Source organism: Lampetra fluviatilis, chromosome 16 (genome assembly GCF_964198595.1).
Source record: "Lampetra fluviatilis chromosome 16, kcLamFluv1.1, whole genome shotgun sequence".
Lineage (NCBI taxonomy): Eukaryota > Metazoa > Chordata > Hyperoartia > Petromyzontiformes > Petromyzontidae > Lampetra > Lampetra fluviatilis.
The window spans coordinates 14268456-14283798 of record NC_136290.1 but is presented as its reverse complement, the minus strand read 5'-3'; the positions used below and the strand labels follow the sequence as shown (position 1 = coordinate 14283798).

Here is a 15343-nt window from a genome sequence, read left to right as displayed (position 1 = left end):
TTTGTGACCAGGACAGTGATATTTTGAAATGTGCCTATTTTCAATGAGAAAACGCATTAGCAATTAGAAAACAACACTACCCAGGAACAAAAATCGTGTTACATAGTGTGTATAATCACCCCTTTCTCGTCCATTCATGACTCACGACTCTCATCCTATGACATAATGTCTCGAGTCACCCCCAAGATCCATCCCATCCGTCCATGAGTCACCCTCCCACGTCACCCAGAGACCCCCCCCAGTCACGTCAACACGATGACGTCACGTGATGGGCGTGGCCTCCCTCTACGTCACCCCGCAGCCAATGAGAAGCGCGCCCTGGCAGGGGTGCGGTTGGGGGCGGGGCCCGTGACGTGTTTTGGCGCCAAACGTGGATCGTATAAAAGCTGAGTTTGCTGCGACGCAGCGTTCAGATACGTGTGGAGGTATTCGCCCGGGTGCTGTCGCCCCGGCAGGTATCGTCCAGGTGACGGGCGAGGCTGACAGGTGAGGCTGACAGGTGACGGCCGAGGCTGACAGGTGACGGACGACTTGTGAGCGAATCCCTGGCGGGAAGACGCGAGGCTTCCATCAGCTCGACTCATCTCCTCCCATCAACGCTGGTGCGCAGTTTTAAATCATCGCCACCACCCCCATCGGCAAGCAGCAGCAGCAAGCAGCCAGCCTTGGTCTATCCACTGCTGGATGATAAGGCTTTCCAAGAGGGGCCGGCGTGACCTTCTATACACAGTGCCCGCGACGTGTGAATAATCCGCGTCGCTCGTCCCCGTGGGTGAAGACGCCGCCTGGACTCCGACTGCCGGAGACCAAAAACAAAACAACGCCGACTAGCGGACCCCAGTGAGAGGGGGTCACGGACCCCAGTGAGAGGGGGTCTCGAACCGGGCCCCGGACGATCCCCGTCAACCACAGGGACCCCCCCCCCCCCGCCAAAGCCGTCGTTCATCCGCTGCGTTAGTTTCCTGCGTGACTGGCAACAGTCGAAGGCGACCCGTGGGTTTATTCATTTCCTCTGGGACTATGGCTGTGGCTCATTCAGTCCAAGTCTGCCGGGGGATCTCCCCCCCGAATCGGGGGGCAGGTGGCCCCCCCCTGTCCCGCAACCCTCTCCGACCCCTCAACTCCGCGGTTTGCCGGAATCTGTTCGGGGGTCCGGGCGAGGATGGGGGGCGACGCGACTCGCAGCTGCGGAGGGAGCTGCGTGAGCTGGCCAGGAGGGACTGCGAGCGATGGGGGTTCGACTTCGAGAGAGGGACCCCCCTGTCGCCCCCTTGCCGGGAGCAGGAGGAGCAGGAGGGGTCCCGCTACAAGTGGGAGAAGTTGGACGCACGGCAGGTGCCCGAATTGTATTGGCCGAGCATCATCGTCAGCGGCGGCGGCAGCAGCAGCGGCATTGTCCATCCGTCGGCGGGAGATGTTGGTGGTGGTGACGGCGGAGAGCGGCTGGAGGAGGGCGACTGCAGCAGCAGCAGCAGCAGCTCGAGTTGTTCGCGACGCCGTGTCGCGACAGGGGAGCGCGACAGCAGCGGCAGAGAGGTCGCGACGAGACGGAGCCATCGCCGCAGGTGTCGCGAGCGGGAGCCGCATCGTGATCTGACAGGTAACGGCGTCTCGCCTGTCACGGTCCCCCCGTCCATCGCCATCATCCCCGTGTGTAGTCGACCTTCTCACGCAGCCCATCCACAGTCACCCGCAGGTGGACAATGCCGACTCCTTCCACGGAGCTGTGTCTGCGCAGAGCTTCGCTTGTGCTGAACCAACGCTGGTTGCCTGATGGGATGTGTCAAAGTATGCTTTTATATGCGGAGGGACAGACATGGAAATGCAATCTGCATTCCCTTGGTAAAGTTTAAACCAATTCGTGAGACATTATCTGCTGCTGCTGCTGCTGCTTTGGCAGCAAGAACACTCAGCACGGCCCGTGTCGGCCACAACGCCGCGCGTGTTGGTGTGACCTTAATATCATTTAACACAAAACTTTATAAAAGTAATGGGACATCGCTAGAGAGTGCGCAGAGGCGTGGTGGTGTTGTGTCTCTGGCTGGACACTCATTTCCTGTGGGGGACTCTGGATGACTGCGGTGGGACCTGGGGGGGGGGGTGCCTGGCTCTGCCTGAGCTTGCCCGGGCAGGTCGCGGCAGGAGGCGTGGGGCCGAGGGCGTGGGGGGGGGGGAGTTTGGGGGAGGGCAGAGCCTGACTTAGGGGCCGTCCATAAATGACGTCACGCACCTAGGGGGGGTGGGGGTCAGATATTTGTGACGATGTGTAACGGGGGGGGGGGGTGAGACATGTGACGTCACATCAAAATGCGCAACATTAAATAAATATAGACAACACGGTCTACTTAATTAAATAGACTTTCTCCTACAACAGAGTGCAGCGCCACATTAAATCCGCACTACAATGACAATAGTTTAAAGCGATTTGAAGGATGTTTTATATATTTTGGGGGGGCAGGGCTTTGTGACGTCATATTTGAGGGGGGGGGGTCTGACTTTTAGTAACGTCGTGTGACAGAGGAGGGGGGGGGGGTCAAAAATCTGTCTAACGGGCAGCAGGTCGCGTGAGGTGGGGTAAAGCGTGGGCTGCTCCCCCCTCTCTTTCAAGGCGTCTGGGCAGCGTGTTAGAAATACAACCCCCCCCTCCCCCAAATACCATCGACCCGAGGGGCCCTCTGCCAGACGTCCTCTCCTCTCCTGGAGGTTCTTCCAGCGGCAGAGTCGCGAGCATGCGATTGCAGGGCTGCGCCTCTACCTGAATATGTTTGCGTAAAAAACAAATCCACGCCACGTGACTGGGTAATTTAAGTTCGGTTCCCGTTTGAAACTCGGTGACTTGAGTCACCTTCGGTATTGTGGGAGTTTCTACCCCCCCCCCCGTCTCTTCCACCCGTGTGGAGGAAGTGTGGGTGACATCGACGAAGTGTGGGTGACATCAGGGCTGAGTGAGTCCACGGTTTAACACGTCGGCTTTCGTGACCAATGTTACTCATGATAACGGTTTTGAGGTTAGATCGCGTAAGTATAAATACGACGCATTTATACGGAACGCGATCTAACCCAAAAACCTTTATTATGATAAACGTCGACAAGACGCCCGGCACCCACACCACCCTCGTGTGCCGTGCCGGCAGTAATAGGCGCTGCACTTGCTCTCCGTGGTCTGTTGAGGCTACATGGGGGATCCTTGTCTTTATTTGTGCTGGTCTGCGTCCAGATTATTTCGTGAAGAGGCGCTACGCGTGTGCGGAGAGTGGAGCGTGCGTGGAGAGCCCCACAAGCCAACAGCACTCGTCCAGCACACCTGAGCAGGTTTGCTTTAGCGGGGCACACGCACACAACACAGTCGTCTCTTAACACTGTGGTTACTCATGCATGTATATGGACTTTATAATAAACTCACTGTGCTCTGAGCTGCTTCAACGGATGAGGAACGGCTAAACTGCACAAAGTCGTGGCCAGCAGCTAATGTCGACATTAGCGTTCAGCTTCTGACCGTATTATTTGTTATACGCTAGAAAGGGATAGAATGAATTTCGGACGGTGGTATCCTGGTGCTATAATAACGTCGCGGATACCAATAGTACGGATTCTTTGGTTTATTGGCGAATGAGAATAAAATCACACGGATCACAGCAGACGCGCCCCGGTTGTGGCCGCTACAGAGAAACAATTCCGTTTTGGGAAACAGTAAATTACTCGGAGGTAGCTCTTGATATCCGCTTCCGTGGGTCGTTCCCAAACTGCGCTGCTGTGCGAGAGTTCCGCATGGATTCGTCTCGTGACGCGACGTCACAATTAGGGTGACATTTGTGGGAGAAATACAAAACAAGTATTGCAAATAGACGCTTCTTAGAGTGGACTATGAACACCTGTGTGTGTGTGTCTTTGTGTCACCTGCAGGTTGGCCTGCACTCCTAACTCCGCACCTCGAAGAGACCACGCGACTCCACGACAGCACGATCCCAGGATAATGATGGTCGGGCTGCCCCCAAGCTTTGCCCGACGAAACGACCGTGACAGCCGACACTACAGCTTACACAACATAAACATTAAGCGACTTTGTGCGCAAATCCCGATTGTGTTTACTTACACTCATACTTCAACAGCATGCACTTGGTCTTAGCCTTCACTAGGCCCTCAACAGTCTACAACTAGGCCTCCAGCAATACGACAGGTCTACAAAAGTCTACGGCAGGCCCCCAAAAGCCTATACTTGGCCCCCAGCAGCCTACGATAGGTCTCCAAAGCCGACAATAGGCAACAATCTGCACTTGGACCCGTGCGAGAACTTGTGCCCATTGGGGCTGGGGATCGACCCTTTGTTTTGCTCGTGAATGTGTAACGCAAGATGTTACACACTAAAAAAACAGCTCTTGTCTCGCGGCTGCACCCAAGTTGTTTCAAGTTTCGAAAGTTCTTCATTGAGGAAGAAAAAGCTTAAAATAGATTTTTAGAAGTTACGATAGTGACAGCAAAATGTATGGCAGTCACTGCAGTGAGACCACAGTGATCTCGCTGTGAGGCCACTGTGAGATCACTGCAGATTTAGGTTGGCATGCCTAAAGGTCACTTTCAAAAATAATTCTCTCATTTAGGAAGCTTCATACTTGTCGGACTTCCCAGAACAGACAGCTAGCGTGTATTGTGTTTTCCTTTTGAACAAATGCAATGATTTGCAGTCGGTTACCTGGTCACGTTCGCTATGTTGATTGAGTGTTTAATTGACAAAAAAAATTTAATTTAAAGTTATGGCATGGATACACATGCACGGTTCAAAAAAGTTTATTCTACTGACAGGGATGCAAATCGTAATTCAAATTGTGCTTAATATTGCGTTATTTGATCTCTTGCTTCGCCACAATAACCCAGGGATTATCGACGTTATCTTTGTAACCATCCGTTGATTCGGCGGAGCTGAAATCCACGCTTGTTCTCGCGGTATACACGCGCTGAATCGCATGCCTGTTTTGTGCAAGAATCGCTAACATATTAAGCGAATGTATGAAAAAATACTAATAGGCGTTTACCCTTTCTGGCAATAAAAACAGGTGTTAAGGTGTTCAAACACCAAATAGAAACCTTTTGCAAGGAATCAAGTGATACTGGTAAAAAAGGTCCCATTTTATCACGCGAATGATATACGGTACGTGTTGTGTTCACAAAGCGCCGAGGCTAACGGAACGCGAAAACAAGCTTCCAAACCAACGGATGAGAAACGACACAAACGGAACAAAAATATCGATTTGTTAATCGAGCCGCGACCGTAAATCATCAAACGGCGAGAACAGTTGCCGTGCGACTCAAGTCTTTGAAACTTTCGCCGGAAGACTCGTTCCCAATTGTGAGACGCCTTCGACGTCACGGCGGTGGTGCTGCTCAAGCGGCGATCAATTGGCCACGTTTGTCCATCGTGCGACAATTGTATTTATTAACCGTGTGGGGTGGAGGAGGGTTTACGACACGCATTTGACTGAAGCGATGTGATGAGTCGTATAAATTATGAAGCTTCGAATGCGAGACGACGCTTGGCCATGTCTCTTGCTCACTGCCGTGAACTCCAGTGGCGCAGCGACGATCGAGTGTGCAGGCCGGGGCGACTGCCCAGGGCAGGACCAGAGCCTATTGCCATCCACACTGCTACTACGCCACTGGTAATTCCATAAGTTGCCCTGATTTTAAATATGTAAAATATATATCTATCCGCGAGTTACTTTAGTGATAAAGCATTTAACTTAAAACAAAAAGAGTACTTGAGGTGTAACACTATTTCCTGTACTGTAAATTTATATAGGTTTATGTTTGTGATCACACTGTCGATTTGTTTTTAAACGTATGGTTTACAATAAATATGCGTCGTATTGAATCCGGCACCGTCTGAGCAGCAGTGACTCGTTTGGCTGATTCGTGTGCGGGCGTGTGGCGCAAGAGAGGGTCGAGTGTGGGTGGGCTGGTGGGGTAGAGAGTGGGTCTTATACACGCCTGCTCATCAAGGATGTGGAGCCATCGCTGCACTATGCTCGCTCAGCTGTCGAGAAGAGGGTACGGAAGGTGCATTCGAAATCAGTGGGGAGTCTGTAAATGGATCACCCTGCATTAAAACTTGTTCATCCTTGCGAAAGGCCCAACGCAGAAGATCTCTGGGATTTGGTCTCCCACGAAGCTGCTCATGGTTTATTTTAAGCCGCGTCCACCGCACAAACCACAGTAGCAGATGCAGGTCCCTGACGATGCACAAACGGAGCATTAAAAACTCTCCAGTCGTGGTGCGGCTGTGGTCATCCAGCACAGAGACCGCGTGACATCTAACGACGCCCGATCCGCCGCCTCGTCTCGCCGTCACGTGCCCCCCCGCTCGAGCCCCACTCGATTTGTCTTCACGGCCACTGCGACGTCCCCAGCGTGCGTACTCTCGTCCACGTGGCCCTCCTCCTCCTGCCGATCGGCTTCTGCGTTGCAAGGAGGCGCCTCTCTCTCTCTCGTGCGTGTTGTCGCAATTTTTCATCTTTTGTTAAGTTTTCTTTGTCCCAACATTAATTGACCGAACATTCCAGACGACTTGTCAGCGTTTCAATAATTTGAGTACGTGCAGTTTAATGCGACCAAATCACCGGCAATGCGACCCATTTCGCTTGTGTCTCGGGAGCTAAGCACGGCTTGAGCCTATGTGAGCACTTGCATAGGAGACTGCCGGGGAACAGCAGGGGTCGTCGCCTCTGGCTGCGAGGTGACCAGGAGATGGCAGTGACGCCGTAGATTCCTCAATCCATCTGTGCTGGGTTTTCACCGGGGTTCTCTGGTTTCCTTCCACACGAAGCCAGACACTTCACGGGAATTCACGGCCAAACACCCCAATGCAGCAGCACTTTCCTGCAAACTAGTCTTGGGACTCCTCAGTGCGACTCTACTGGGCTAACGGAATGCATTGCCGTAACTTCCAGTGTCGGGGGATATCCTATGTCTGTACGCAGCTATGCAGGCACGACAGACAGAGTCTGGTTTGTGAGCCTCGGGCTACAAGCGAGAGGTTGCAAACACAGCGGTGGTGAATGACCCATTGTGCTGCTGATGATGCCGGTCAAAGGTCAATCGCCGCGGCACACCCACAGGTGGCCTCCTGCTCTGCACGCTACACCTCGCCGATGAGCATCAACATACGTGAACCCAACAAGTCCGTTAAGTCTGCCAATAGATCGACGGATCACACACTATTTGTTGGATTTGCTATGAAGACGAGACATTGCCCGAAACGTTGCATATCATATATATATGTGTTATGTTAAGGTCACTGTGCTATTGACGATTGTTGAGTCTATTTAAGTGCTGTTACAAAGTGAGTGCGTTGTATACGGGGAGCCAGATGTACGAATGTACATCGCAAGATCGTGAGAACTGGCGACGGCTAGAAGAGGCCTTCATTCAGCAGTGGATGGACCATGGCTGATTATGGGCAGGCGGTTTGTTAGGGCTGGAGTGGTGGCGCAGTGATTAGCACACTGTGTACCGAGCGCCGCGATTCTTACCTATACCGGTCCCGAATCTTCTCTAGGTCGACTCAGCGATAAATTAGTACATGGCCTGGTTCCGGTGTGTTAATTATCAGTACTGTGGGAGACAAAGGCGGTCGGGCGTGGTTTTGGCTGGCCACCCGAGGTGCTGGCTGACCACCCATCCCGACCGTCGGTTAAAGGCTACATTGGAGATATTTTATTTATTGGCTAAAGTACTCCAGTATTTGCGTATCAGCCGCATGGCATACACCGCGTTCCCAGCAAACTTTGAGCCAACGTTGGCATGCTTGCTGGGCATAGTTGTGCAATCACTGAGCCGAACGCGTGAACGTTAACCTGTGGATGAGTGAGCGACCGTGCCAATGGGAATGGGTGTGGATAAACAGTCAATCCACGGGATGGATGCGATAGATAGGGGGAGGGAGCGGGGCTGTGAGGGGGGTGTGGGGGGCAGGAGGCGGGGTATCTGAGCCTCTCGTTTCCCCGAGGTCGTTGGGGACGACACAAATTCTAGATTTGAAGCTTTCGTGACTGCAAGGAATCATATTCTTAGGTTTTTTCGGTAAAGTCACGTAGGTAAAACATCAAAATTAATGAAAATAAAATAAAACAAAAATCACGACGTTTCGGAGGCAACACAAGTCTCCGTCATCAGGTGGGACCGTCACAGCCGAATTAGCTGCATCAAGTGAGGCAATGATTCAAGATGTAATCCCTTAAAAGCAAGTTGAAGGGGGGAGGAGAGGGGGGGGAGCTCATCAGAATGTGGTAGCCAATGAATGGAACGTATCGGGAGGGAGGGGGGCGGGGCTCAAAGACAGCACGGAGTGCTAAGCACAACGCATCGGGAGGGGGGGGGCGGGGCCAAAAAAATGGACGACGGCTTGGACGCGGTTGCTGCTGCACACGCCAACACAATGGACAGAGAGGGGGAGGGGAGGTCTGATACACATGATAGACAAAAGAACGAAAATGCCCATGTTTATACCAATGCTGGCTGAACAATGAAGAGAGTACTGTTAAAAAATAACTGGGATGTTAACACTCGGTAAAGTAAAGTAAAATAGTGCCTGTCAGATAAGATGGTCCAAAAAAGTGTAATTAAGTCTTTTTTGCGTGGTTGATAACATCTTTCCAATGATTACTAAGTTTGTACCCATCATCACGGTTGAAATTATGTCTGTGTTTGTATATTTGTATGGCTTCGTGTACAAACCTTTGATGGTAGCCGGGAGGTTTGCAGAGAACCTTGGTCTCGGAAAAGACAATTTCATGAGAACGAAACGTCATGTTTCTGATCGTGTCCGCGAGCACAAGTCAGATCTGAAACACGGCAGAACTGATTCTTCTGCCGTTGCCGATCATTGCTACAACTCGGTGGGCTCTCATGAAATTGTCTTTTCCGAGACCAAGGCTTTCTGCAAACCTCCCGGCTACCATCAAAGGTTTGTACACGAAGCCATACAAATATACAAACACAGACATAATTTCAACCGTGATGATGGGTACAAACTTAGTAATCATTGGAAAGATGTTATCAACCACGCAAAAAAGACTTAATTACACTTTTTTGGACCATCTTATCTGACAGGCACTATTTTACTTTACTTTACCGAGTGTTAACATCCCAGTTATTTTTTTGCAGTGCTCTCTTCATTGTTCAGCCAGCATTGGTATAAACATGGGCATTTTCGTTCTTTTGTCTATCATGTGTATAAGACCTCCCCTCCCCCTCTCTGTCCATTGTGTTGGCGTGTGCAGCAGCAACCGCGTCCAAGCCGTCGTCCATTTTTTTGGCCCCGCCCCCCCCCCTCCCCCTCCCGATGCGTTGTGCTTAGCACTCCGTGCTGTCTTTGAGCCCCGCCCCCCTCCCTCCCGATACGTTCCATTCATTGGCTACCACATTCTGATGAGCTCCCCCCCCTCTCCTCCCCCCTTCAACTTGCTTATAAGGGATTACATCTTGAATCATTGCCTCAATTGATGCAGCTAATTCGGCTGTGACGGTCCCACCTGATGACGGAGACTTGTGTTGCCTCCGAAACGTCGTGATTTTATTTTATTTTCATTAATTTTGATGTTTTACCTACGTGACTTTACCGAAAAAACCTAAGAATAGGACGACACAAAGCCAAGGTTTTTTTTCTGGGATTGGGAGCCCCTCCCCACATCTCCCCACGTATCCCCACCTCCGCTTGCTCCTCTCACTCCCCGTTACGGGGCCGGGTGGCGTGGGAGTGGTTGAGGAAGGGTGATAATTATTACCTACAAACACAAACGCGCATTTCCTGCTGAGTCGACTTAAGAGAGGGATTAACTACTACGCCACCGCTCCCCACCCACATATCAAGATCAATATCCATCGTCATAGTCCTAACATATTGTTGGGGAAAGTGCTGGGAGCGAGACCCTATGAAGACCGCCACGGCACACAAAGACATGGGTGGCGACGCCCGGCCGCCTTTGTCTCCCCAGTGCTGAGGTTTACACACACCGCCCCAGGTACTCATTCAAGGCTGAGTCGACCTCGGGAGAAGTTCATGACCGGTTCAATTAATTATTCGCCGCTGTTATTTGCTGTGAGCTGGAATCGAATTGGACTCGCCGGAGCCACACACACACACCTCACAGTAACACACACACCTCACAATACACATATACACACCTCACAGTACACACACACCTCACCCCACACACAACTCACCCCACACACAACTGACCACACACACACACACAACTCACCACACACACACACCTCACCCCACACACAACTGACCACACACACACACGCACCTCACCACACACACGGACCTCACCACACCCCACACACGCGGTAGTATTTTAGGAAACGCGTTCTACCTTGGCCATCATCAGTGAATGGAACCGCAGCTATAACGATGACGATGATGATACGGACATTGACAATATAATACTGATGACGACATTCTGATACTAATGCTGACACTGATCTTGATGGTGATGTACACGCGGAGGTGTGGCTGGTTGATGGGCTGGGAAGAGCAAGGCGGCGGGGGTTGATGGGAAAGAAAAATTGATGGACTGAGATGAGGGATGGAGGTGGGTGTGGTGTGAGGTGGCTGGGGTGGGAGGGTGGGGGAGGGGGAAATTCGCCGTTATTTTAATGAACGTCGGGAATAAGTGGGGATGTGTGCGCTCGTCTTGGCACGGTGGTGGTGGCTTCATCTCGGTGGGGTCCATACGATGGCAGGATAATCATCACCTTCCCGGCAATCAGCATCATCAAACATTCACTATCATCGTCATCAGCCACGATCAATCAACTGCTGGATGGCGGCTCCCTGCAAGCCATCGCAATCTCTCACGAGAATACGTTCAAATGAAATGCTCAACACATCAGTCAATAACACTGTGGCCTAAACATGAAAACAACACATCAACAACACACGACATATACGTGATAGGCGACGTTCCGTGCAATGGCGCTGCTTCGTCGCAATTACAAAGACAACCGAACATTGGCATCAAGTCCACCGAGGCAGCCACTCGCCGGCCGGCTCGCAAGAGACTCGTCAACCCGAGCGAGCGTCAGGCGGCGAGCAGCCCCTCGCGTCAGCCCCGTGCGGGGCTGCGTGCGACGGCGTGACCCACCCCGCAACCCCATCCCTCCCTCGCCCCCTCGCCCCCCACTTGCAAGCCCGGGCCTGCCCCTCGCTGCGCCTGCGGAGTGGTGGGGTGGGGTCGTCTCTCTCTCAATGTCGTGGCCGCTCATTGGGGTTCGTGCGTCTTGTGATGGGACGAGCTGGTAGCGGAGCGGGGAGCGCGCCGCGCTACGGAGCCCACGAGCCGAGTTCGATTCTCGCTCACGGCCAACACCCGTGACGATTATCTGAGCCGATCCTAGGTCGACTCAGCCTCATATGAGTATCTGTTGCGCTGTGTAAACATCGCCGCTCGGGAGACAAAGGCGGCCGCCGGGCGTGGTGCTGGCCACCTACCCCCTCATAGGTGCTCGCTAACAGCACTTGCCCCAACAGTCTGTTAAGGCTACACAGGGGATCTTTGTCTTTGACATGCACAGCCCTTAAAGTGTCATTTCAACTCGCACCTCATCACGGCATCGCGTCGCAGCAACGGACTAATCGCTGCGTCGTGTTTAGCTGTTTGTGCCTTTTGCTTTGGGTGCCACGTCTCCATTTACTTAACTTCTATGAGAGGTTTCATTTGCTTGGGAGTAGCTCGAATGTTACACTCATATGTAATTATTAATGTGAATCGTTACGGGACGCAATTACCATGGATGACGCTGTACACAATTAAATTAAGATTATTATCATCACCACCTCATCACTCCCCCTGCACTTCTCACCAACCGTTCACACCTCTGTATTCCCAACACCCCCCCCCCGCCGCCCCCTCCTCTTGGTGGCCGTGGGGACGGAGCAGAGCGGAGATCCACAGCCGCCTCTCACGGAGCGCTCTCCCCTGGCCCGCGGATCTGTGCCCGCCTCTCGCTCTCTCTCCTCCTCCAACGCGGGCGGTGCTGACGTCAGCGCAGTGTGCCCGGGCGTGCCGCGGCACGGCGCCGCACCGCCGCGTCTCGCGCTCTGTCCACCGCTCGACTCAACAGCGTCGGCTTGAAGGCGCTGCGGGATACCGCCACTTGGAAGAACGCAGCGCGTCTGATGTTCCACGTACAGACTGCAGTGCTTGGTGTTGTTTATGCCGTGCGGCCGATGGGATGCATCAACAAAAATGATATTGAAGGAGTGTGTGTGTGTATCGGTACGGCAGTGAGAGTGAAGAGCAATACCACTGATAGACGGAAGTTATCCAAGTGGTTTACTCGGCAAAGGCATAAAGGCAGTGTCGACTGGTGGTAAAATTGTTACTGCCGACACCATCGCAATGATTAGAACAGAGGTCGTTAAAATAACAACTCGCACGAAGTTGTCAATCCACTGCTGGATGAGTGCTTTTGACGCTGCCGTATCAGTCACGGGGATTGTCTGACCATACTTCACCACGTTGGTCAGTGCGAGTTACTTTACTACATTTGCCTTGAAAATCCTACCGGTAGGGCGGAAAGCTGTTCCGATAACACTCGCCACTGACGGTAGCCGTGGTTCCGGACCGAGGTCAGGCCGCCGGGTTCGGAGCGCAGTGCGCCCACCGCAGCGCCACCGCTCCATCTCATAACGATAAATCGCAATGTCAAAATCTGAAGGTGACTTATTGATCCAGGAGAGTCGCGTCGAGTCTCGAGACTCGTTTTGCGGCAGGCTGCTGCTACGTTGGGGTGTTTGGCTGTGAATTCCCATGAAGTGTCTGGCTTCGTGTGGGAGGAATCCAGAGAACCTCGGTGAAAATCCAGCACAGATGGATTGAGGAATCTACGGCGTCACTGCCGTCTCCTGGTCACCTCGCAGCCGGAGGCGACAACCCCTGCTGTTCCCCGGCAGTCTCCCATGCAAGTACTAACCAGGCTCAAGCCGTGCTTAGCTCCCGAGACACAAGCGAAATGTGGGGCATTCCGGGTGACTTGGTCGCATTAAACTGCACGTACTCAAATAATTGAAACGCTGACAAGTCGTCTGGAATGTTCGGCCAATTAATGTTGGGACAAAGACATTTTTTAACAAAAGATGAAAAATTGCGGCAACAAGCACGAGAGAGAGAGAGAGGTGCCTCCTTGCAACGTAGAAGCCGAGAGGCAGGAGGAGGAGGAGGGCCACGTGGACGAGAGCACGCACGCTGGGGACGTCGCAGTGACCGTGAAGACAAATCAAGTGGGGCTCGAGTGGGGGGCCACGTGACGGCGAGACGAGGCGGCGGCCGTCATCGGAACGGGACGTGCGCCGCGGAGATGGAGCGACGGAATCATCCGGCGTGAAGACTGTGACACGGTGACACTGATCCGCCGTCTGTGAAAAAAAACAGCGTCACAGCTCATCGGATTGCCGAGGTCTCAATGAAGACCGCGACTCTAAAGATGTTGATTCGCCAACCGTCGCCATCCGCTTGAAGTCCCCCACGTTCACGAGCTGCCAACGGACGCAGCATTCCTGCAGAGAGCTTCAAACGGCGACGAGGGCGCTCGCACCTTTACCCACCCCATCATTCATCCCACACATCACGGTGTGTGTGTGGGGGGGGGGTTAGTGGCTGCCAAGTTGAAAGCGCACGGACTCCCGCCCCCCCCCCGAGCAGCACCCATCAGGGGTCCTCAGTGTGGTGGAGTGCCCCTTGGCGAGGTCGCGAGGCCTCTCCACCGTGGGATGAAACGGCCGTGCTCGAGACGGATTCTCACCTGCGCGCGTGTGGCCTACGGGAAGAGGTCGCGTCGCTCGCAAGGTCACCGATTGATGTTTACTCCTTCAGACCACGACAGCGCCCGCGGTGTCGTCGTTGTTGTTGACGAACGTGCTGTGTGTTGACTGTGTTGTTGCCTGTGTTGTTGTTGTGTTTGTGCACCACCACGGCCACCGCAGTCGGCAGCAGCAGTAGCGTCACCAAATAATGTGGAAAACTAAAAAGTTTTCCACATTCCCTGGTTTCAGTAGCATCGCTTTAAAAGAAGAAAGCAATGGGCCGGTTTCGACATTCAATGTCTCATCAGCAGCCGATTGTCACATGTTTATATCAAGGACCCTGTCTGTCTGTTCTTCACGGGTCCCAACTTAGCGCTGCCATTCAAGGGTAACGCCGGCGGATTAGCGCCCCTTAGTGGCTGCCGTAGGCATCAACTCTTTAAACGATCCTGAAAAACCAGGTCCGGTGGCAACCCGATCGGCCACCCACTTCCCCATTCATTCACTCTCACCCATCTATTCACGCACTCACCCACCTACCCACTCATTCATGCACTCAGCCACCCAATCACCCAATCACGTACCCACTCATTCACTCATCCACCAACTCATTCACCCATCAATATACTCACCAATCCACCCACTCATTCACTTACCCACCCACTCACCCATCTACCAACTCACCCAGCCACACTCATCTACCAAACCACTCACCCACCCATCACAAACAAAGATCCCCCGTATAGCCTTAACAGACTGTAGGAGCAAGTGCTGTTAGCGAGCACCTATAAAGGCCGGCACGGCACACGAGGGGTGGGTGGCCAACACCACGCCCGGTCGCCTTTGTCTCCCTAGTGGCGATGTTTACACATCGAACCAGGTACTCATTTGAGGCTGAGTCGACCTAGGAGAGGCCCAGGACCGGTTCAGATAATCGTCACTGGTTTTTACAGTGAGCGGGAATCGAACCCTGATCTCCAGGTTCGTAGCGCAGCGCGCTAACTGCGACACTACCGCTCCCCACAAAACACTCACTCACCTACCCACTCACTCACCTACCCACTCACTCAACCAGCCACTCACCCACCTATCCACGCACTCGCCACTCACCGACACACCGACCTACTAACTTATCCACCCACTTTTCCACCCAGCAGATGGCGCTGCAAGCAAGGACACGAGACGGGTGACGAAACTCGGGGATCTCGCGGGTCGCTGCCACAACACGAGGACACAGGCTATGTGGTTGTGGTCGAGGCGGTTGTGCTGTGGTTAATGCGGGTAATGTTGTAGTTGACGCACCAGTGCAATCGTCGTCATAGATCCACGTTCATTATTTCTGTAGCTTGATTTTGTAAAGAAAATTTGCCTGAGCCAACTTTCGTTCCAGTAAATGTGCATTGTTTTCAATTTCTGCTGTAACGCAGTTGCTTTTGCACCGATTGCTCTTTGGTTGTTTGCTGTTTTTCGCACTGCTTTCCCTTCAGCTCCGATTTCTCCTCGACTAGCCTCTGCTCCGATGTCGACTTGCACCACTGCGAT

The 15343-nt window shown here is 52.9% G+C and overlaps 1 protein-coding gene across 1 annotated transcript; it reads left to right on the top strand.

Annotated features, from left to right (window-relative positions):
• The first annotated feature begins 395 nt into the window (after positions 1-395).
• LOC144936580 (uncharacterized) lies at positions 396-5871 on the top strand. The gene is made up of 3 exons (XM_078863800.1): positions 396-1600; positions 3218-3312; positions 3904-5871. The coding sequence occupies exons 1-3, from the start codon at positions 1021-1023 to the stop codon at positions 3919-3921; spliced, it is 693 nt and encodes a 230-aa protein (XP_078719926.1). The 5' UTR covers positions 396-1020; the 3' UTR covers positions 3922-5871.
• The last annotated feature ends 9472 nt before the right edge of the window (positions 5872-15343 follow it).